At 45.9% G+C, this 21565-nt stretch overlaps 1 protein-coding gene across 1 annotated transcript in view; it reads left to right on the top strand.

Annotated features, from left to right (window-relative positions):
- Atp8b1 (ATPase phospholipid transporting 8B1) overlaps nucleotides 1-21565 on the top strand; it is a 130843-nt gene that overhangs the window by 43159 nt on the left and 66119 nt on the right. The window contains 1 exon segment of the mRNA XM_028856596.2: nucleotides 15199-15401. Coding sequence (XP_028712429.1) covers nucleotides 15221-15401 — 181 coding nt within the window. The 5' untranslated portion in view covers nucleotides 15199-15220.

The following is a 21565-nucleotide window of genomic DNA, read 5'->3' as shown; positions in this document are numbered from 1 at the left end:
AGCCCGGTTAGAATGGGTAGGGAGACTCAGTAGCTCTTTCAAATCAAAGTCTTGCTAAGAGACACACAAAGAGCCAACTCTGCATTTGCAGTGGGATCAGGTGCAGAAGCTAAGGCGTGGATCCTGCTGTTGGAGATGCAATTGTAATCGAAATGGAGCCAGGTACAGCAGATGAGATGGCAATGTCTATCAGATGTGGCCTTCATCCCTTAGCCATCTGTGATCTGGAATTTCTGAAGGTGCTAACTTTTGAACGAAGAGAGAAATGAGGTTCACAGACAGGGCCCCATGGGCATCTCAGAGAGGCCTCAAGGACGTACGCGATTGTGCTTGCTGTGTTGATGGTCAGCGGTCATTTACATTCTATGTGTATCTGTATTTTCAGTTTTAAGCCACAGTTTGGATGTGAGACACTAAAGTAAGTTGGGTGGGATCAGTAAGGGAAAAAATGGTAACTCTGTGTATGTGAGAGAGGAAGAAGGTGGGCAGTGAACAACCTCAGATGTTATCCCTCCGGCTCCATCTACCTTGTAAAAATAATTGTATTACATTTATTTATTTGTGTGTGTGTGTGTATGGATGTGTGTGTGTGTGTGTATGGATGTGTGTGTAGAGGGTACGCAAGTACCATTATGTGTGTGTGGAGATTAGAGGACAATCTGTAGCTGTCTTTCTCTGTACCATGCAGGTCCTGGGAATGGAACTCAGACTATCTGAGCTGAAGGCTAGTACCTTGACCCACTGAGCCATCCATCATTCCCCACTCCCAATTTTTGCAACAGAGATTCTTTTTTTTTTTTTTTTTTTAAGATTTATTTATTTATTATGTATACAGCATGTATCCCTTCAGGCCAGAAGAGGGCACCAGATCTCATTACAGATGGTTGTGACCCACCATGTGGTTGCTGGGAATTGAACTCAGGACCTCTGGAAGAGCAGTCAGTTCTCTTAACCTCTGAGCCATCTCTCCAGCCCCCTGCAACAGAGATTCTTACTTGCTCTTGTTATTTACTGAGTCGACTAGGCTGGGTGGCTGATGAGCACCCCTCCCCCCAGCTCTGGGGGTCCAACACAGCACATTGAATGGAGGTCAATGGTTTAGGTTCCTCATTGGACCAGCAAGGTCTCAGGGAGGAAGAGCTGGTACAGATTGGATTTCTATAGCTTGTGATCCTTGGAAGGAGACTCCGATGCTCATGAATGCACCAGGAAGGTGCAGTACAGAGCACAAAGTCTCTTTTCTCCCTCCCCGATCTACAAGCCAGCCATGATCTGAACACAAAGGCCATCTCTAGATGCTGTTGCTAACCTCCTCTACTACTGTTTCTGCTTCAGTATTTGTTTGCAAAGAGGATGATGCTAAGAGAGTTTGAGTGAGCATATGATCCTAATACTCTGGGAGGACTTTGTTCTTGCCTAGAAAAGCACTGGCCTAGTTAGGGTTTCTATTGCCATGAAGAGACACCATGACCATGGCCCTTCTTATAAAGGAAAAACATTGAATTGAGGTGGCTCTCTTACATTTTCAGAGGTTTAGTCCACTCTCATTATGGTGGGACATGGCGGCATGCAGGCAGACGTGGTGCTGGAGAAGGAGCGAAGGGTCCTACATCTTGACCCACAGGCAACAGGAAGTGGTCTCAGTGTCATGTTGAGTGAAGCTTGAGCTAAGCTACCCTCTCACAGTGACACACTTCCTCCAACAAGGCCTCACCTACTCCCGACAGAGTCACACCTCCTAATAATGCCACTCCCTGTGGATTTATGAGGGCCAATTATATTCAAACTGTCACAAACACTATGGTGGACTATGAGGGTTTAGGGGACAAACAGACCTATTTGAAATCTCACTATGTGACCCTGGAGAAGTCATCTAGTTTCCCACCACACATGTATTATTCAAAAAGATACAGTCATACAACACAACTTTGGGCTTTACCTCCCCACCCCCACCCCAAATTTAATGCTAGTAAGCATTTCCTGTATTTCGACTGCTGTAATTGTTAATGACTATTTTAAAATAATAAGTGTCTAAACACCTGTCCTTTCCCAAGGAGCTGTTGGTAATTAATGTTTTCAGAGAGAGGGGGAAAGATTCTCTTCAGTGGTGTAGCCACTGGTCAGTTGGCAGCGCCCCTATGAATAACCTATCACCTATGCCCATGTAAGCAACTTCAGGTATACTGAGTCACACGCATAAAAAGATGTGACAATAGAAGAGAGGCTGGCTGGGAAGAGGAAGGGGACAAGAGAGGGTCAAGGGAGGTCAATATGACCCAAGTATATTATATACAAACATGAAAAATGTCATAGTGAACTCATTATTATGTATAATTAATATACGCTAGTAAAAAAGCAAACTACAGGGAGTAGGAGTTGAGTGTGTACTCCTCTTGGAGAGGACCTGAGTTTTGTTCCCAGCACCCATGTTAGGCAGCTCACAAAAGACTGTAACTCCATCTGCAGAGGGATCCAACGCCTCTGCTGTCCATGAGCATCCGGGCTCATAACCTATGCCACTTCCAAGCGACTTGCTTCTCTTCCTGCTTTTCCACCAACAAGAAATACTTCACACCAGTTGAGTTCTTTTGTCGAACTGTTAGAAGTGTCTCTGAATGACATTCTTGGTGCAAATACATCTTTAGGGTTCTTGATAAAAGAGCGTTGTATTGTTTTACATAGGGGAGGCGCAGATTTCATTGTGAATAGCCTGGTATGAGAGAGAGAGAGAGAGAGAGAGAGAGAGAGAGAGAGAGAGAGAGAGAGAGAGAGAGAGAGAGAGAGAAGTTTTCATTTTTACCTGAGCCAGCACTAGACGCCATTGTTAAATATTCAGCATAAAACGGTGTCCCTTGTGGTCATTAGCTTGCCTTCCTGTCATTACTAGCGAGAAGAATCTTTCCTTGTCTGTTTGTTATTCCTGTTTACATACCACGTCTGCCCTTTTATTGAAACAAGCTGTTCCTGTTGAACCTGGATGGGGAGTGTAAACGCTCTCTGTGCAGATGGAAAGTGTTACAGCGTATGCTTGGAAATCCACGCCAATGATTACATCTTTCTATTGTACTCGAAGCTCAGTGACTTCCAACATCACAACATCACAGCTTAGCAAACTCCACGGCTCCGTTTTCCCCCAGAGGTCTTTCTTCCCTGTAGCTGCCAATTAGAACCTCCCTTGGACTTTCTATTATTGAAACAGGAATATAGTTTTAGAACCTAATTTCAGTGGCACTAGTAACACATTTTAAAAAATGAAACTGTTGTGCCTAGTCAGAAGGACAAAGTCAAAATTGCAAAAATCGCAGGGCTTTTCTCCAGATAACTTTTATCATTTATCACAAAAGTGCATCCTGGATTGAGGCTGAGTCTCCAAAATAAACATTTGGGAGAAGTTTAACACCATTGCCTTCTGGGAAGCAGGTCTAGTCTTTTGTATTCTTTTCCTCCTTGTTTCCCAGACAAAGGAAAGGCGGCCCCACCCTGTCTTGATTTTTAAACACATTTTATTTTTTTTCTAGCTGCCACCACCCTAGCTTGGGCCTTGTTCCCTTTTGTTACAGAGTCAGCTTCCCACACTGAATGTTTCGGCTGATCTCTGCTGCGCAGGTCATTAGTAATAATTATTAACTGTTACAGACGAAAAATCTGGGACCAGGGGCTGTTCAGCGTCCTGTGACTTGAACACGCGCCCTGCCCGCGCCTGCCTTCCCCACCCTCAGCCAGCCCTAGCAGATGGGTGATGGGAGGAGGATCGAATTCCCGCCCTTGGCAGCCCGTCCCCGAGGCATCCTCAAGGCCACATGGGAGGTGATTCCAGCCAACCTCTGAACCTCCTCTGGCTCTCCCCCAAGGCAGATACCTGGCCTTTCCACTGTACTTCCCTGCCTCTGCCTTTCTGTGCTGGTTCATCCTCATTCCTAAAAAATCCCCCTGCCCCTCCTTCCTACCGAGTTCCTCAGCACTTCTGTGACTCCCATGTCCAGCTCAAATACTGGGGAAGGAACCTTCAGCATACAGCATGTAAAAGGGAAAGCATTTTAACTCTTCTAGCCCGATAGCCCGGGACATGCTTGCTGCAGCTTGGAAAGTCCGGTGCGTTTTTGTTATGTCCTTCATTTCTTTTGCCTAGGCCTTCCTTGTGTCTCATGATGCTCTGTGTAGGGCTGTAGTTTGGCTCTTGAATTTCTCTCAAAGGCTGGTATGTGGAAGGCTTGGTTCCCTAGCCTGTGGCAGTATTGGGAATTGGTTGAAACTTTAGGAGGTGGAACCCTGTAGAAGGAAGATAGGCCCTTGTGAACATGTCCTGAAAGGGATATTGGGACCACATTCTCTCTCTCTCTCTCTCTCTCTCTCTCTCTCTCTCTCTCTCTCTCTCTCTCTCTCTCTCCAGGGTTTCTCTGTGTAGCTTTGGTGCCTGTCCTGGAACTCACTCTGTAGACCAGGCTGGCCTCAAACTCACAGAGATCCACCTGGCTCTGCCTCCCGAGTGCTGGGATCAAAGGCGTGCGCCGCCGCCTCCGGGCAGGACCACATATTCTTCCTGTTTGTCTCTCTCACTTCCTGGCTGCCATGATGTAAATGAACCTCCTCTACCCTGTGTTTTCACCACAACGTTCCGCTCACCACGGGTCCAAAAGAAACAAGCTGATCACTGTGGATGGAAGCAAACCTTTCTTCTTCCTCAGTTACTTCTCTCAGGCGTTTCATCATAGTAACAGAAAGCTGACTAACCGTTGAGGCTTGGAATCCTCGAGTGGTAGAGGAGCTCCAGTCCTTCCCAGGCAGAGCTTGAATAGCAGTCACTCCTCGCTCACTGTGTCACCCTGTGCTGCACAACTCGGGTCTGTGGGGAGAGGACTGAAGTCCAGATGGCCTTTCCACTAGGAGCTCAGTAACCTTTGGCAAGTTCCTCGGCACTGCCCTTATCTCATTGGTAGAATTAACAGTGCTCACGCCTAGCAACGTGCCTCAGACTATTTCCAACGCAACTACGGGAGTCGATGCATGTGGGATGACACTTGGCGAACTGTCAGAGGCTACCCAAGAAGGAATCGTCAGTCTAAGGGTATGGAGGGGAACCAATGACAGAGCTGGACAAAGACTCCTCCCACTACACCCAGGGAGTGAAGACAACCTGTCTTCCGTGAAAGGCCAGAGTGTGCAGGATTTCCACACCCATTTTTTTCCACAGCTGTGACTCAGGGTGAGAGTAGGAAATTGAATCAGATCAGGGGTGGGCTTCTGAGCAATGGAGTTGGAGCTCCAGCACAGAGAAGCCTTTTTATCGTGAGTGAGGATCGTGGCTGAATTGTCTTCACAGTGGTGATGTCATGGTGCCTTTGTTTTATGTTAGCCCTTTTGGCTTCTAGGTTCCTGGGCTTTGGCTTGGAAAGAAAATAAATGCAATCCTGTGTGTGCTGGTAACTGTAGTCAGATTGTTTTCCTAATAGCATAAAGTTTAATTTTAATCTCTATCTTAGATCTATTTTATTACCGTTGCCACATGTGATTCCTTGTCTAATTATGTCTGTCAATAGGCTTGTCCGTGTCTACTTTCAAGAATGTTAGACATATTCCAAACAGTATAATATGTGTCCTGGCTCACTGAGATAAAAAGAGGTTTCTACTTCCTTGTTGATGAAGGCTTGTGATGCTGTTTAATTAATTAATTAGCTAATTAATTAATTTTCTTTGGTTTTTCAAGACAGGGTTTCTCTGTGTGGCATTGGCTATCTTGGAACTCTCTCTCTGTAGACCAGAATAGCCTCAAACTCAGAGATCTGCCTGCCTCTTGGGTTCTGGGATTAAAGTCATGCACCACCATGCTTGGCTGATGGTTAGTTTTAAATGGCAACTTGCCACAGCCTAGAATCACGTGAGAAGAGAGGTTCATTTGAATTGTCTAGATCAAGTCAGCCTGTGCACATGTCTACAGGGGTTGTCTTGGTTGTTAATTGATGTGGGTAATGCCTTTCTGTATGAAGGTGGCCTTGAGCTCTATAGGACAGGAGAACTAAATGAAAGCAAGTAGGCAAAGATCCAGATGTTTCTTCTCCCTGATCTGCATGTGATATGATACTTTAAGTTCCTTTCTTGACTTCCCTGAAATAATGGACTGTGACTTGGAACTGTGAGCCAAATGAATCCCTTCTTCTGCTGAAGCCACATTTGGTCAGAGTGTTTTATCACCATGACAGAGTGAGACTAACCCAAGACTCTTCTTGGGAATGACTCAGGAATAATGTTGACCAACTAGGCACCCTATTGGGGAGCTGTGACTGTCAAGATTTAATAGCCTGTGTTTTCATGGCTGCGTGACACTTTACTCCCAAATGTGGCCATTTAAGCAAACACAGGTCAACCATCTCCCAGGTTATGGACAGGTGTCTGGTAGAGCTTAGCTGAATCCTCTGATTCAAGGTGTCTCACAAGACTGCAGTGAAGGCGCCATCTTGACCTAGGGTCTCACTCGAAGGCAAGACTATGGAAGGGCGTGGCTACAAGTTCACATGGCTGTTGGCTAACTTCATTTCTTGGGGATTCCAGTACTTGCTGACTGTTGGTGATGCCTACTTCATTTCTTGCTCCTGAGCATCTCCATAGGGTGTCTGCTCCATCAAAGCCAGGAAGGGTAAAAAGTCACATGGCAAGAAGGATGGCACTGGTTTGCTAACCCGATAAAAGCAATGACTTTCCATCTCCCGTTGCTATATCCTATTGTTTGGAGGCAAGGCACCATGTCCATCTCCCAGTCAGAGAGAAGGGATTATACAGGTGTGGGCACCAGCAGGTAGGGTCATTGGAGACCATCTTAGGCTGTGCATTTTGAGATAAAAATCCATCCTCTTTAGAATAGAACATATGACAAAGAACATGTGGCGTAGGACACAAAAATACAAAGTGTGTGCTTATATATCATGATGAATGTTATGTTAAGCTGTCAACACCATTATCTTTGGTAACCAAGTGAAGTCAGCCCTGGGCTACACAGTGAGTTTCAGGCCAGCTAGGGCTGTGGAGTAGGACTGTCGCAACTATTCCCCCTGTTTTAAAACAAGAAAAAAAGAGACCCTTTTCTTTCTGAAAGCATTATTTATTAATCTATGAGAAAGACAACTGAGAGTAAGTAAAAAAATGAATGTTCTGAGTCTTCCTGTCTGAGCTTGGGTCTCCCTGGACACGAATCGAGTTCTACAACAGTGATTTACTCGAGTGGGGCCATGGGCCTTCCCTGCATCTAGGTTCCCATCACTATTATGAATGCGCACAGCCCATCTTGTCTAGTGCTGGTGAAACTTGACTTTGGTTTGTGCCTGTTTTTCCCCTTTTTAAATCTAGATGCCCGTGACAGCATCAGAAATTCCTGTTTTTATTCAGTCAACTCGGGGGAGATGTTCGTCATGAAGGCACAATACTGATCTCTCCTACCTTGGTTCCCTTTTCTGCCCTTCAGCCCCTCCTCCCCTGTAAACAGTAGTGATTTCATCCATTTATTCACACCATCGGTGTCGAGTCGTCAAGTGCTTGAGAGCTGGGCTGTTAGAGAGGGGTGACTATAGAAATCCTGTTGTTTAGCCCTCCTGCCTTCTGGACTTTGTGACCTCAATGGCTAGATAATTCACAGAGACACGTGGAAGATCTGGAAAACAAGCCATGGTATCAGTGTAGCGGCTCAGTTTCGACCCCCTCCCCCCTCCCCTCTCCCCCAGCTCCCGACCCCCAATCCCTGCCTCTCTTTTTGTTTTCTGCAGGTGTCTTAGTTACTTTTCTATTGCTGTGATGAGACACCATGGCCACTTACAGAAGAAAGTGTTTCATTTGGGCTTACGGTTTTAGAAGGTCAGAGTCCTTGATGGTGGAACAAAGGCATGGTGGCGGGAAGAGCCGAGAGCTCAGACCTTGTTCTACAAGTAGGAGGTAGAGAGGAGGAGAAAGACACGGGGAATGGCATCCACCCCCCCACACACACACCCCACCCCCCATCCCCGGTGATGTGCTTCCAGTGACATACCTCCTCCAACAAGGTCACACCTCTTAATTCGTCCCAAACAGTTCTACCAACTGGGGACCACATATTAAAATGTATGAGCCTATGGGGCCATTCTCAATCAAACCACCACAGCAGGTCTGTAGGCAAGTACAGAGTCAAATAACCAGCAAGGGCCATTCCAGGTGAGAGGAAGAAGGCTGTCCCTGAGGAAGGCAAGTTCATCTTGGGGGTACTTCCCACATGAAGAAGATAAGGGAGACAGAAACCCCCAAAGAAAGTCCTGAGCATTAAGGGTACACAGAAACCTGTTCACAGTCAACTTTCTATTACAATGATGAAATGCTCTGAGTCGGGCTAACTTATAAGGTAGACAGGTTTATTCAGTACACAGTTCTTGAGGCTAAAAGTCCAAATGGCAAGGTGCAGGTTCTGCTGGAGGCTCCCCAGTGGCCACATGAGTTCATGGTGGATCACAATGTTGATGACTCATGTGATGTCAATGTTCGTATCTCAAGTAGGAAGCCAGAGAGAGGTGGGTGGCCCAGACTCAGGCCTTCCCAACAACCCTCTTCAGAGAGCTAACTTTAGTTCTATATGAGGACCCAGTGCTCCTGCTAGACACAGACTCTTAATGGTCCCAGGCTTTCCCACACATGCGTCCTTGGGGAAATGAAAACCCTATCTAAACCACAGCATCTGGTAGGCCTGTACCACCAGACATACTAAGGTCCCTTTCTCAGGAAGCCACATGGTACTAAGAGACTGAGCCTTTTGTGGTAGATTTGGGCTTTGTCTTGGAAGTCTTTATCCTTCAAGAACAAGGAAAAGCAGGGAATGGAGTTTAGCATTCACATCCCCTGGGGTTTCATAGGCATTAGTTGTCTACATTAACTCTTACAGCATTTGAAAGACAACATTGCCCGCTCCCCTTTTCTATGGGAAATGTGACCTTCCAAAATGTTAAATTATGCACTGAGTTACAAACTGGTGAATATTGGAGCTGAAGTCTGAATCCAGGCCCATGCTCCTTCCTTCCCTCCCTGCCCCTCTGTCTTCTTCCCTCTGTTCCCTTCTTCTTTCTGTTCTTCCTTTTTTTTTCTTGAAAAATCCCTCACTAAAAGTTTAGCTCAGGCTAGCCTCAAATCTGTGCTAGCCTTAGCCTTAAGTGCTGGGATTATAGCCATGTACCACTGAGCCTAGCCCCCATCCTGGCATGGGGTGGAGCATGGTGGTGGGCTGGGAGGGCTATGGCATAAACCTGAAGATCAGTAGTTGGCCCAGGAATATTTTCACTGTGGTGTGGTCCACAGCATCTGTCTCCATTCCCCGACACTCAGCTATTTCCAGATGGCCTACTGGAGATCCAGGACATCTCACACTGAGCCTTGCCTTTTGAAAGTGGACATGCCATATCCTGTCATGCCAGTTGGGTATCCTTCATTCTGTGGGAACCAGTGCATCAGGATTTAAACGCTCTACCACTGTTCTAACCATTCAGTCCCTTGAGATGGTGACTTTTTGCCACATCTCTGCTTGTCCTGTTGGTATCTGGAATAAGAATTCCAAGGAGCAGGAAGAGGATTTAGGTAGATTTGATCTTAATTAAGTCAGTGTGTATTACTAGTCAGGAAGATTAATTTTCCCCAATGTGCAGCAACATTGATTTTATAAAATCATAGTATTTATTACAATGCTGACATCAAACAACCTTCCCTTTTAAGGTGCATATAGTGTGCATCTTAAGCAGTGATGTATTGATGTAGCAATGGGAAGCCTACCCAAAAGACTGTAAATGACCGGGCGTTGGTGGCGCACGCCTTTAATCCCAGCACTCGGGAGGCAGAGCCAGGCGGATCTCTGTGAGTTCAAGGCCAGCCTGGTCTACAGAGCGAGATCCAGGAAAGGCACAAAGCTACACAGAGAAACCCTGTCTCAAAAAAACAACAAAAACAACAAAAAAAAAAAAAAAAAAAAAGACTGCAAATGATTTAATGGCTCCTTACAACTAAGCTGAGGGTAGTTTCCAAGGGTAGGTGGCCAGATTTGAATGCTACAGCTATTGATGAGTTAAAAAACAAAGTATAAATTATGTCTATTTGCTGTTTCCATTCTTCCCGTGTGTGTGTGTGTGTGTGTGTGTGTGTGTGTGTGTGTGTGTGTGTTTGAGACAGGAGTGAGGCACAGGCTGGCCCTCACTACTGTAGCTGAAGCTGCCCTGAATTATTGATCCCCTTACCCTCTCCTCCTCAGTGCTTGGATTAGAGTTGTGTGCCGTCACACCCATGTGTGTGGTCTTGCTTGTTAGGCAAGCACTCTATCTAAACATCTTCAGCCTTTTTGTTTGCTTTTTAAACTGAGTTCCACATGGTGTAGATTAGCCTCACGCACTGTGTAGCAGCCCAAATTGGCCTTGAACTCTTTCTGTGTGCACATGTTCACGTGTGTGTTCGTTTGCTCTCTATCTGCTTTTGTGGGACAGAGCCTCTCGGTGAACCCAGAACTAATTAATTTGTCTAGACTGGCTTAACCAGTGAGCCCCAGGTGTCTGTTTGTGTCTGCCTCTCTAGCACTGGGACTCTAGGAGCTCACTGTTGTATCGGGCTGGATTTTAACATGTGTACTGGGGATCTGCACTCAAGTCCTTGAACTTGCTTGGCAAGTCCTGTGTCAACTAAGCCAGCTCCTTGGCCTTGAACTCTTGAGCCTCTGTCTCTACTTCACAGATGCTGAGATGACAGGTGTGTGTCACCACATCAAGCTTGGTTTTTCCTTTTAGTCCATAATTGTAATATACAGATTAAGGGGGGAAATGCCATCTTGAGAGCTAACCAGATGGGCTCATTGGATAAGAGCCCATTGGATTGGATTGTCATCAAAGCGGACAAGCTGAGTTCTATCCCTAGAAGTCACGTGATAGAAAGAGAAAACTGACTCCTGAAGTTTTCCTCTGGCCTCTATATGTGAGCCCAAGTGCACGCACACGCGCGCGCGCGCACACACACACACACACACACACACACACACACACACCAATGCTTGTTAATAAAAATACCACCTCACAGTCTTATTTGGTCGTGGGTATGTAGGAAGGTTCACAACCACAGCATCCTCACTTCAAGGGGAGATGCTAGTGTGCCATCCTGTTGGCTGTCTGCTGTACATCTTTTCTGGTTTACACACCTGTGAAATAGTGAGGGAAATAATACCCCCCCAAATCAAAATGGCAACTCTTGTTATTAAGGGACCTTTCCCACCACTTCACCTGGTAGTTTATTTCACATTCCCAAAGTGTGTGCTGTTTACCCAGTTCATTGTGAATTTTATTTGGCTTTGGACATTCAGTGTTGACCAGTTGTTTTATTGACCTTACTTGCTTTCATTACAGTTTCAGGGTCAGCAGACTTTTTCTATAAAGGGCCAGAGAGTAAATACTTTAGGATTCGAGTCCTCATCGTCTCCATAGTGAATACTGTAGTTTGCACGTCTCCTGTAGTACTGATGTAGCCATACACAATACTATCTAGATGAATGAGCAAAGATGTTTTAATAGGACTTGAAGAAAACAGGCAATGTGCCAACCCGAGCCCCTGGGCTATAATTTACCAACTGCTGTCTAGACTACTAGCCCTATAAGGACAGAGCCAAATTGCATCCTCTGTAGCACACAGCGAACCTGGCCTGGGATATTATGATGAGCACGAAAGGTTGGTCCTTCCATGCAGTGTCTTCAGAACCTTACTAGGTTCTGACAACCTGCTGTATTTACTATGCATGCTAAGGTCTTGAGGGAACCGGTCTCTGAAAGAGCTCCATCTTGCTGGGCTTGTGAACTTGGCTGTTTTGTTCATTTGTTTTCCTCTTTACTGAACTTCAAACTTTGAGCCTTCATCCAGTATTGTTAGAATCTGATACCAGGTAGTAGGTATGAACTGGGGGCAGGGGGTGATAGCCAAGGATGTTGATAGCAAGAACTTCTCAAAGCACTCTTTGTCTCCAGATCTTTGAATGCCAGATACGTAGCTCTGGGTTCCTATAGACTGTGGTCTAGTCAGGTTCCTGTGTTCAAAACTGTGAAAATGCCAGGCAGGAAACAAATGATAATGGTAGCAGCAGAGGTGGATAGGTACCCACCTGTTCTGTGTCATCAGCAGATGGGGACTTGGATGTTACAGTCTGAAGAGTGAGAACCGCTCATGCTTAGACCAAGGGGAGAGCATTTCAGCAGCAGGAAGAACATGATCAAAGGCACTGAGGCAGGGAAGGTGTGTTTGGTGAAGAAACTGAGCAGCCCTGTGAAGTGGATGCTGTTATCCCATCTTACCGTGGAAGGGACTGAAGTTTAGCTGCTGAATGTCAGTCAGGACCAAACCCTCCTTCAGGGAGTGTATAAAATACTAAAAAGTGGGAAACCACCATCTAGAAACATTTTTAGGTGGTGAGATATAACAAATGTTTCCACTTCAAGCATTGCCATGTACACGTTGATTAGTAATGGATACAGGAGTGGGTAGCTCACCCAGAACAGAGAGCATATTATGCTTCTATACTAACTAAAGCATAGATGCTACTGTATTGTAAAACCAAATAAGGTTAATTAAAGTACGAGTAACATCCCAGGCATTGATAAACCTACAGAAATCTAAAAAGAAGAAACACGAACTCCACAATGAACATCAAAACCAACCCAAACCAAGAGCTGGTGTGTCCGCTGGCCATTGACATGTGTACCAAAGAAGGAAGAAATCATGCTGAGTGGACCCAGAGAGGAAAGAGTCATGCCCGTGCTTGACCATACCAAGCAGACTCCATTTTTAAGGGAAATGGTAGTCTCCAAGTTTTACTTCCCAATGAGAGATGGATACATTTTAGAGATAATTTGGGGCCAGGAGAGCTTGAAGTCTAGATGGGCTCTTCTATTTGCTGTTGTCAATAACACTTATCTACTGATGAAAATAATCACTAACAGCAATACCAGCTAATGTTTACCAAGTTGTTGCTACAAGTGTTCTGCCAACCTGAGCACTTGGCATGCATCATCCACTTACACATTTATTTTTAGCTATCTATGTGTATATGAAGACATGCTTGAGGGTGCCCTTGGAGGGCAGAAGAGGGCATCTGATTCCCTGGAGCTGGAGTAACAGGCAACTGTGAGTTACCCGATATAGGTTCTAGGAACCAAACTTGGATCCCCTGGAAGGGAAGCCAGGGCTCTTAACCACTGAGCCTTCTCTCCAGCCCCAACCTTCATACTTACAATGGTGCATGCCAGGTGTTGACATATGTGTGAATAACTATTCTGCATCTATGGACTTATAGCTCACCTTTCCCTCACAGTGCATTGTGGCATCACTCCATGCTTTCTCTGCTTGTCACGGTCTATATTGATGTACACTATTCTACAGAAGGAGGACCCTGATATATTTTGTATTTATTTGTATTTATTTTGTATAATTGACACTCTTTAGACAGACATGGGCTTGCTTCCAATTTTTATTGTTTTAAGCCACACTAGACAAAAATCTCCATGTAAAATTTGAAATTTTTTAAACCTGTTGGTGTAAATACTAGTCTAGGTATCTAAGATGCTGGGCTCTGTGTAAAACATGCACTCATATAAAGAGTTCCTCTGCAAACAGTTTGTACCCAATTAAAGTACATAATAAGCAGCTGGCTGATGGTGGCCATGCCTTTAATCCCAGCGGCTGGGAGACAAAGCTCGGCAGATCTCTCCGAGTTCAAGGCCAGCCTGGTCTACAGAGTGAGTTCCAGGACAGCTAGGGGCACACAGAGAAACTCTGTCTCAGAAAAACAGAAAAAAAAAAGTACGAAATAAGCTATACCACAGAGGTAGAGTCTAAGAGCTAGTTCTTGGAAAGCAATTGTTTTAGTCCCAAGGTTTTTAACGTTCAGAATTTTGGTTTCTTCTCCACAGAGAACTAGCAATAACACTTTCATCAAGGTGCTATGAAACTTTCAAAGGAGCAGTGTTTCCAGAACCCGTAGTCCAGGGTCTGGTGTATTGTTAATGCTAAGTGAATGTGGGCTGCTTCTGCTCACAATGCTAAGTACATGACAGAGTGACACATAGGTAAATGTCAGGTTGTATGACTGTCTTCGAGTAACCTGAGGAATTTGTGTCAATATTTTCCCAATGTAAATATAGCCCAGGGTGTCCTTGTTCCTGGTGTAGTCACTTTATGCAATGATATACCCACAAACAGATTCTAGGTAGAGAAAGTGGGTGGTGGTAGATGGGTAGGAGATTGAAGAAGTGTTTGCTCCCTGAAAACTTGGTCCGAGGTTATATTTAAAGTGTGCCACTGATTAAAGGCTCAAAGTAGCAGCATTCAGGAAATAGTCCTCTTGAGGCAGTGGTGTCCCAGCTCTTCCAACAATCTAAAGTAAGACATAAAATTCCATGAATACATATTAATATAATGCAAATAAATGTGTGATTCTTGGTACTATGAAGTCCTTTTTTTTGTTTTGTTTTGTTTTTCGAGACAGGGTTTCTCTGTGTAGCTTTGGTGCCTGTCCTGGAACTCACTTGGTAGCCCAGGCTGGCCTCGAACTCACAGAGATCCGCCTGCCTCTGCCTCCCAAGTGCTGGGATTAAAGGCATGCACCACCACCGCCCAGCTAGCCCTTTTTTTAAACCATTAAAGCACTTATTCTTGCTACATGAATCATTCTTCATTACTGTTTAGCCTATTTCATTTTTGTTTTAACATTATGACCCCCCCCCCTAAATTTATTACGCTGAGTAGAGGTGAACAATTTGAAATATTACTTTAGGGTTTGAGTGGCCTTCCAGAAAGAAAGGAGGATGGAGAGAGATTGAGTCTTACGGTTACATTTTTTTTTTTGTGCGTATGATATGTGGGTACATGTGTAGGTGCAGGTACATGTACATGCGAGGGGATCAGAAGTGACAGTGGATGTCCTCCTTAGGTCCCCTTGCTCTTGCCTTTATAAACTGAGTCGTGTCCCTCGCCTCCTTTGTGTCTTAGTCCTTGTCCAGCACTTAACTGATAATGTGTTTGTTCTCATTGCATATCAAGTTAAACTTTCAGATCATTATTTGTGGATAATTGGCATGTCGGTGAGGAGGTGTTCTGGAAAAGGGGTCTTAGGACAGGATGTAGCAAGATACAGCCCAACTAGGAAAGTCACCATTCACTCTTGCCTCTTCCCTTTCTCTTCAGGTAGTTCCAATCTGCCAGCAGAATGACCTCAGAAAGAGACTCAGAAACAACATTTGATGAGGACTCCCAGCCCAACGATGAAGTGGTTCCCTACAGTGATGATGAAACTGAAGATGAACTCGATGATCAGGGGCCTGCCCTTGAACCGGAACAGAACCGTATGAACAGAGAAGCAGAGGACAAGCGGGAGACGTTCCGGAAAGGTGACTGGGTGAAGAGCCTATCTGTGTGGATGCTTTATGTGTCATGGGAAATGTACCAAAGTTGACTGGTCCATTTGTGTGGTCCAGGAGGATATCCTTCTTCTTTGATGCCCTCCTAGGATGGGACTGAGCAAGACCCATCACTCCCTATGTGGTAAGGCTAGGAGAACATATCTGACAAGTTCTGTCTCGAAATTAGAAGGTTTGGCTAGTGCACATATTTTAAAATGGAATTGTGTATAGGAAGAATCAGCTTGCTACTACATTCAGGAATCTAAAAAGTATACATGCCGATCATAATAATAAACACATTTTTTTTTATTTAAAAGATTTGCCTTGCTAAATTGACAGCATAAAGTCAGTAATAACCAGTGGATGGATATGTGATACACATGTGTGTAGGAACCAATGTGGATCCATTAAGAATTTATACCTGAGGCTGGGGAGAGGACTCAGTGGGTAAAAGCACTTTGCTGCATAAACCTGAGGACTTGAGTTCAAATCCACAGCACCCTCGTAAAAAGCAGGGTATGGCCACTCACATGCCTGTCACCCTAGTTCAATGTCGGACAGAGGAGCAGGGGACTTGCTGGCTGCCAGCCTAGCTCCAGGTTCAGTAAGAGACTTTGTCTCAAGGAAATAAGGCAGAGAGTAATAGAGTAAGACACCTGACGTCTTCCCCTGGCCTCTGCACACCTGCCCACGCACACCCGTGGATCATACACCATACACTAATGTGTCAATGTGTGTTGGCTCATGGCCCACAAATAGATTCACAAGAGCAATTATCCACGTGCTGTTTTTACGCTGTGCTGAAATAAATGTGCTTTGGTGACTCTTCAGCCTGTGGGTACCATTCTTGGAAATGCTTTTTTGTTTTTCCTCTGCTCATCAGAGGTCAAGGGAATCACACAGTGAGGGCAGCTTCCCAAAGAGCTCTCAGAGTCAAGGACCTTTTGGAGGAGTGGTGTTGGAATATGTCATCAACTGTACATTTTGGGGGGTCAGGACACAACTCTGAGCCTCTTATAGTCGTCATCAACTTATTCTTTCTATTGCCTCCTGTCACTTTTAGGGGACCTTGAAGTCCCTATACCTTCTCTTCAGTTACTTTGGCCCTCCAGAAAGAATTTATGTTGATTATGTTTGCGTGTTTGTGTTTACTAATTCTTTGAGAATTTTATACAAAGCATTTTAATTATATTTACCCCCCAGTTCCTTCTTTTAGTTCCTCCCAGTTCTACCCCCACTTCCCTACTCCCTCAGTTTTATATCTTCTTTTTCTTCAATTTAATAACCCTGTGACTCCAACTTGTGCTGTCCACATACCACTGGGCATGGTGCCATCCACTGGCGCACGCATGGTTGGTCGATCTACCAGGAATCACACTTAAAGAAAACTGACTCTCTATCCCCCAGAAGTCATCAGCTGTTTGTAGCTCCTCAGTTAAGGGCAGGAGCTTCTAAATCCATTCCCATTCCTTGCTTGAATTTGGACTGGCTTCACCCTGCACCAGCAGCCACAGCTGCTGGGAGTTAATGAGCACCTTGGTCCTGTCAAATCTAGAAGATTCTTTCTGCTCTGGTCCTCTCCAACCTCTGGCTTTTCCAATCTTTCTGCCATCTCTTCCTTGGTGATCCCTGAGCTTTGGGGAGGAATGTGATATGGATGTCACATTTGTGGATAAGCACTCTTTACTGCATTTAGCAGCAAACAATGAGGCAATTCCATGTAGTTTATCTGGTAGTTAAAAGAGGTTTATTTCTGGGTGCAGTCCAGCATGGCTCTCTGGAGAACTCTGACTTGGTCCGCAATCCAGTATCCAGGATCACGAGGAGCCAAGAGAGCTGGCATGTATGCATCTCAGGTCTTGAGGGCTCCGGTCTCAGCCATGCCCCAGGCGTAGGTCATAGGCAGGTGTAGCAGTTACCTGCTACTTCACTAGGGACAGTGCTTCAAGGTCAAAGCTGGAACAGCTGCCCACTACAACTGCGTTTGGACCAGTTGTAAATTTCCGCACTAACTGCCATCCATTGCATGAAACGTCTCTAATGAGCTGAGGGAGCTGCACTAAACAATGGGTAAAGAGATACAGATTTAGAAAACAGTTTCATCACTGTGTCCATTTGGGAAAATAATAATAATAATAAGTTCACCCCTGTAGGCTGTAAACTCTTTAACCATTGGTTCTTGGTTCAATTTGCAGTTCTAGACACACATTTCCATCTGTGGAGTTGGGCCTTAAATTCGAGCAGAAAGTGGTTGGTTACCAGCACAACATTCACACCACTATTACGCTCTTGGTCCCATCTTGCCACGCTGGCCATTATTGCAGTTCAGAGTTCAGAGCTGAGTGAGACTTTGGATGGCTTTCCCTACCCAGCAGCCTTCAGAGCACCTTCTAGTATTAAGAGAGCTAGCCAGCAGGGAGGAAGCTTCCTGTTCAGTCCCAACCTGACTTCTCCATGTCCTGTAAGCAATGTGTGTTGGTATCATAAGGAATATTTTAATGGGTCTCTACTTGCCAGGAGGGGCCAGTCTGCAGTATGCCCCTTGCCTGAATCAGGCCAGCTTCAGACACATGGGAAGCTTTTCACATGGAAGGACAGACAGGAAACATTTCAGGCTTGGCAGGCCAGACAGTCCTTGTGGCAACTGCTCTACTCTGTCTGTAAAGTGGCTGTGGACAGTGGTCACTTGGGGCCGCAGAATGTGGCTTCCTTTCATCCTTATACTTTGTCCTATGGCTTTATTGGTTCCTGCTGCTTGCCCCACCCTTAAAAAGCAAATGTGATCTTCTTTTGTGGCTTGTCTGCTCCTGAAAAAAACTGGGTCTTTGGAACCCAGGCTTCTCCGGGATTCAGATTAATTTTTTTTTTCCTCTCTGGCTGCCCAGATGCTAGCAGGAGGAACAGTTTTTCATGGCTGAGTATGCCTCGCTGTAACTTCCAGCCTTCCAGATGGTCCCCCAGCTCAGCCCAAGAACCTCTGCTTCCCCGGAATTCTTGCCCATTTCACCCTCCAGGTTTCCCACAAGCCCTTGTTTTCTCCTCTGGCCCCTACTCTGCTTTTTTGTGGTCTGTACCGATTTAAGCCCCCCTCCACCCCCAGTAGTTCTCACATGTAGAAAGTAACAAATGCCAGGGTAGCCGCACATATCTGTAATCCCAGAACTCAAGAGGCTGAGGTAGGAGAATCACAAATCCAAAGCCAGTCAGTCCCAGGTCAGCCTGGCCTACATACCGAGATCCTGTGTCCCAATCAAAGAAAATAAAGGGGTGAGTCTGTGATCCCCCACTTCTATATTGGTATTTCTTCCTAATTCTAGTGAGACTGGGTCACGCTCCAGCCCCTACTCACCAACTGTGGTGGAGTACAGTCTCAGGGGTGTGCGTGTGTGTGTGTGTGTGTGTGTGTGTGTGTGTGTGTGCGTGCGCGCACGCACACGCGCGTGCGTGAGTGTGTGTGTGTGTGTCTGTCCATGTCTGTGTGTACAAAGGAATTGAAAGAGGCCTCTCCCACCACAGCCTCTGAGACCCAGGGAGGCCATCTGCTCCTGTGGGTTACCAGCTCTGGCGCGTTCACATCACTTAAACGGGTTGGATCTGTGGGATCTCCCCGTCATTTTGCACCCAAGCACAATGGGCTTGCTGCCCCAAGTAGAAAGTCTGAAACTCAGAATCCTGACTGAAGTTAAGATGAAATCACATTGACCCGAACAGGAAGGTGGCCTCTTGTTTCAACAGGTCCAAACTGGAACTGGTGGAATGGGGACAAAGCTGAAGTAGCCGGACAAGTTCATAGGGAGTTCTAGCTGATTGCCCCGTGTGAATAAAAACATGCTTCTTCCTCATTCCTTCCCCTACTGCCTAGCCTGGTATCCTAGTCTCGGAGTCTGTGGTGTGTAGATAGATATCTTGGGAGTTGGCAGGAGTTTGGTATCTGTAGGGTGAAGGGCAAAGGCTTGCAGTTTGTGCCTGGGGCCACACAGTCAGATAAATGGTCCAGGGAAGGGACCGGGGTTGGATGCCCACAGAAATGTTGGGAAAGCACATCAGGGCTACAGACGTCTCCTCTGGTTTTTTCCAACTCAGCCTGTTCTCTGAGGTGGTTAGAGCCCTTTCCTGATCATTTGATGATGGATAATCTTTTTCACAGATTCCTTTCCTTATTCTATGGGCATTGATGGAGCTTGGTCTTCTAAAAATAAAAATTGTTTTAACATTCAGCGTATGTGTGCACATGCGTATGTGTGTGGTATGTGTGTATGTGTGTGTAGTATATGTGTGTGTGGTGTGTGGTATGTGTGTGTATTGGTGTGGTGTGTGTGCATGTGGGTATGTGTATATGTGTGTCCACATGGTGTGTGTGTGTGTGTGTGTGTGTGTGTGTGTGTGTTGAGTGTGTGTATTGGTGTGTGTGTGTGCGTGGGGTATGTGTATTTGTGTGCATGTGGTGTGTGTGTGTGTGTGTGTATGTGTGTATGTGTGTGTGTGTGTAGTGTGTAGTGTGTGTGTGTGTGTGTGATATGATGTGATATGATGTATATTCATGCCACTGCATACATGTGGAGGTCAGAGAATTACTTGTGGTAGTCAGTTCTCTCATTCTCCCACATGGGTCCAGGGGTTCGAACTCGGATGGGCAGACTTGCTCAGTTGCCTTTACCTTACTGAGCCATCTCTCTGGTTCTTGGTTTTTCATAGTCTGGTTTATATTCCTAGGGGGATTTTATTGGTTCTCATTTTTCAAAACTTCTTTCAAATGACTTTACCTGTGAACTGTAAAACCTGTCTGCCCTTTGTAAGCACAAAGGGACATTCAGTAGATGCCAGGCCTCTTTGTGGCCATCTCATGGCTGCCCTGCATCCCTACAACTGGCCAGCTCCCCCTCTTCCCTTCCTCGTCTCTGCTCCCCCCCCTTTTTTTCTTTTAATTCTAGGGCATTTTCTCAGTCACATTAATGTAACTCTGACCTTCCTTTTCTGTTGTGGTTTTGTTTTTAATCTTCCATCCGTCTTCCTTGACATTGTACATCATGGGTTATTTACCACAAACAATTCAGTGCTTAAGGACACATGAGTAAACTTGACCCTCCAGGGAGCCGAGTGGCACCACAGCCCGACTCCAGTGGACCAGCACCTCAGTGTGCATGAGCCAAGGTTATTTCTTTAATGACATCATGGTCACATAGTCTGCTTTCTTGTTTGGAATCAGGAGAATGCCGCAGCTGGCCAAGCCTTCGAGTTAAACTCATGTTAAACAAGGGTTTTAAGAGACCCATTGAACACTCCTTTTCTTTGAAGAGCCATTCTTGTGAGCTGCGGAAATGGGGGACAAGTGCTAATGGCTGCTAGAACGTGCCAGGAGGGGAGATAAGCTCACTGAGGTTCACTCTTGCTCACCTTGGGCAAGCGTAGACAGCAGCCGGTGGATGCTTGCTGGTGAATGCATGAGGACACCAGATTCTGGGGGACAGAGAGTCAGGACCCCAGGCCTTGGTTGCCTCTGAAACTGGAAAGATGGGAACTCTTATTCCCTCCTAGGTTTCGGCTTTTTCGTTAGCAAAAGTGGAAAACAACTTAACTTTGTGGAGCCAGAGATTTCTACCATTCCTTGGCTGTGGGACGCTGGGTTTTAGCTGACCAGCTTAGTGGTCGTGATGCCCCCCAGACGGACTCCTTGTGTAGTAATTCTTTCCCTTCTGGAAGTGCCTCAGAGAGAGGCACTCGGGAAAGAAGATGCTCTGGAGAGAATTTCTGGGCTGATGCAAGTTTAGGCTTTCTGAGTCTAGGAATAGGGTGTGAACACCGCCTCCTGGCCTCCTTTATAGCTGATTTAACTAGTAAATGCTGGCTTGCCTTCCAGCTGAGGGCTGCCCCAGCCACACAGCATCTGTGCCCCAGGCCACATGCAGACCTAAACTCCACCTTCTGCATGGGATGCCCAGGGCTCCAGTTCTCACGGCCAAGCTGACAGTGGTTATACACTGTCAGCTATCACCCCTCCCATCCCACTGGTTCTTCCCCTCTGTGGGCTCCCTGCCACTACAGATAATGCTTTCTTAAAGGTCACCAGGCCCACTGAGCTTGGTCCCAAGCATCATCTTCCCACCCCAGAGCTTTCTAACACCACCCGCCCCTCAGAAAACCCTCATCTTCCT

This window comes from Peromyscus leucopus, chromosome 19 (assembly GCF_004664715.2).
Source record: "Peromyscus leucopus breed LL Stock chromosome 19, UCI_PerLeu_2.1, whole genome shotgun sequence".
Classification (NCBI taxonomy): Eukaryota; Metazoa; Chordata; class Mammalia; order Rodentia; family Cricetidae; genus Peromyscus; species Peromyscus leucopus.
This window is presented reverse-complemented; position numbering and strand designations above follow the sequence as displayed.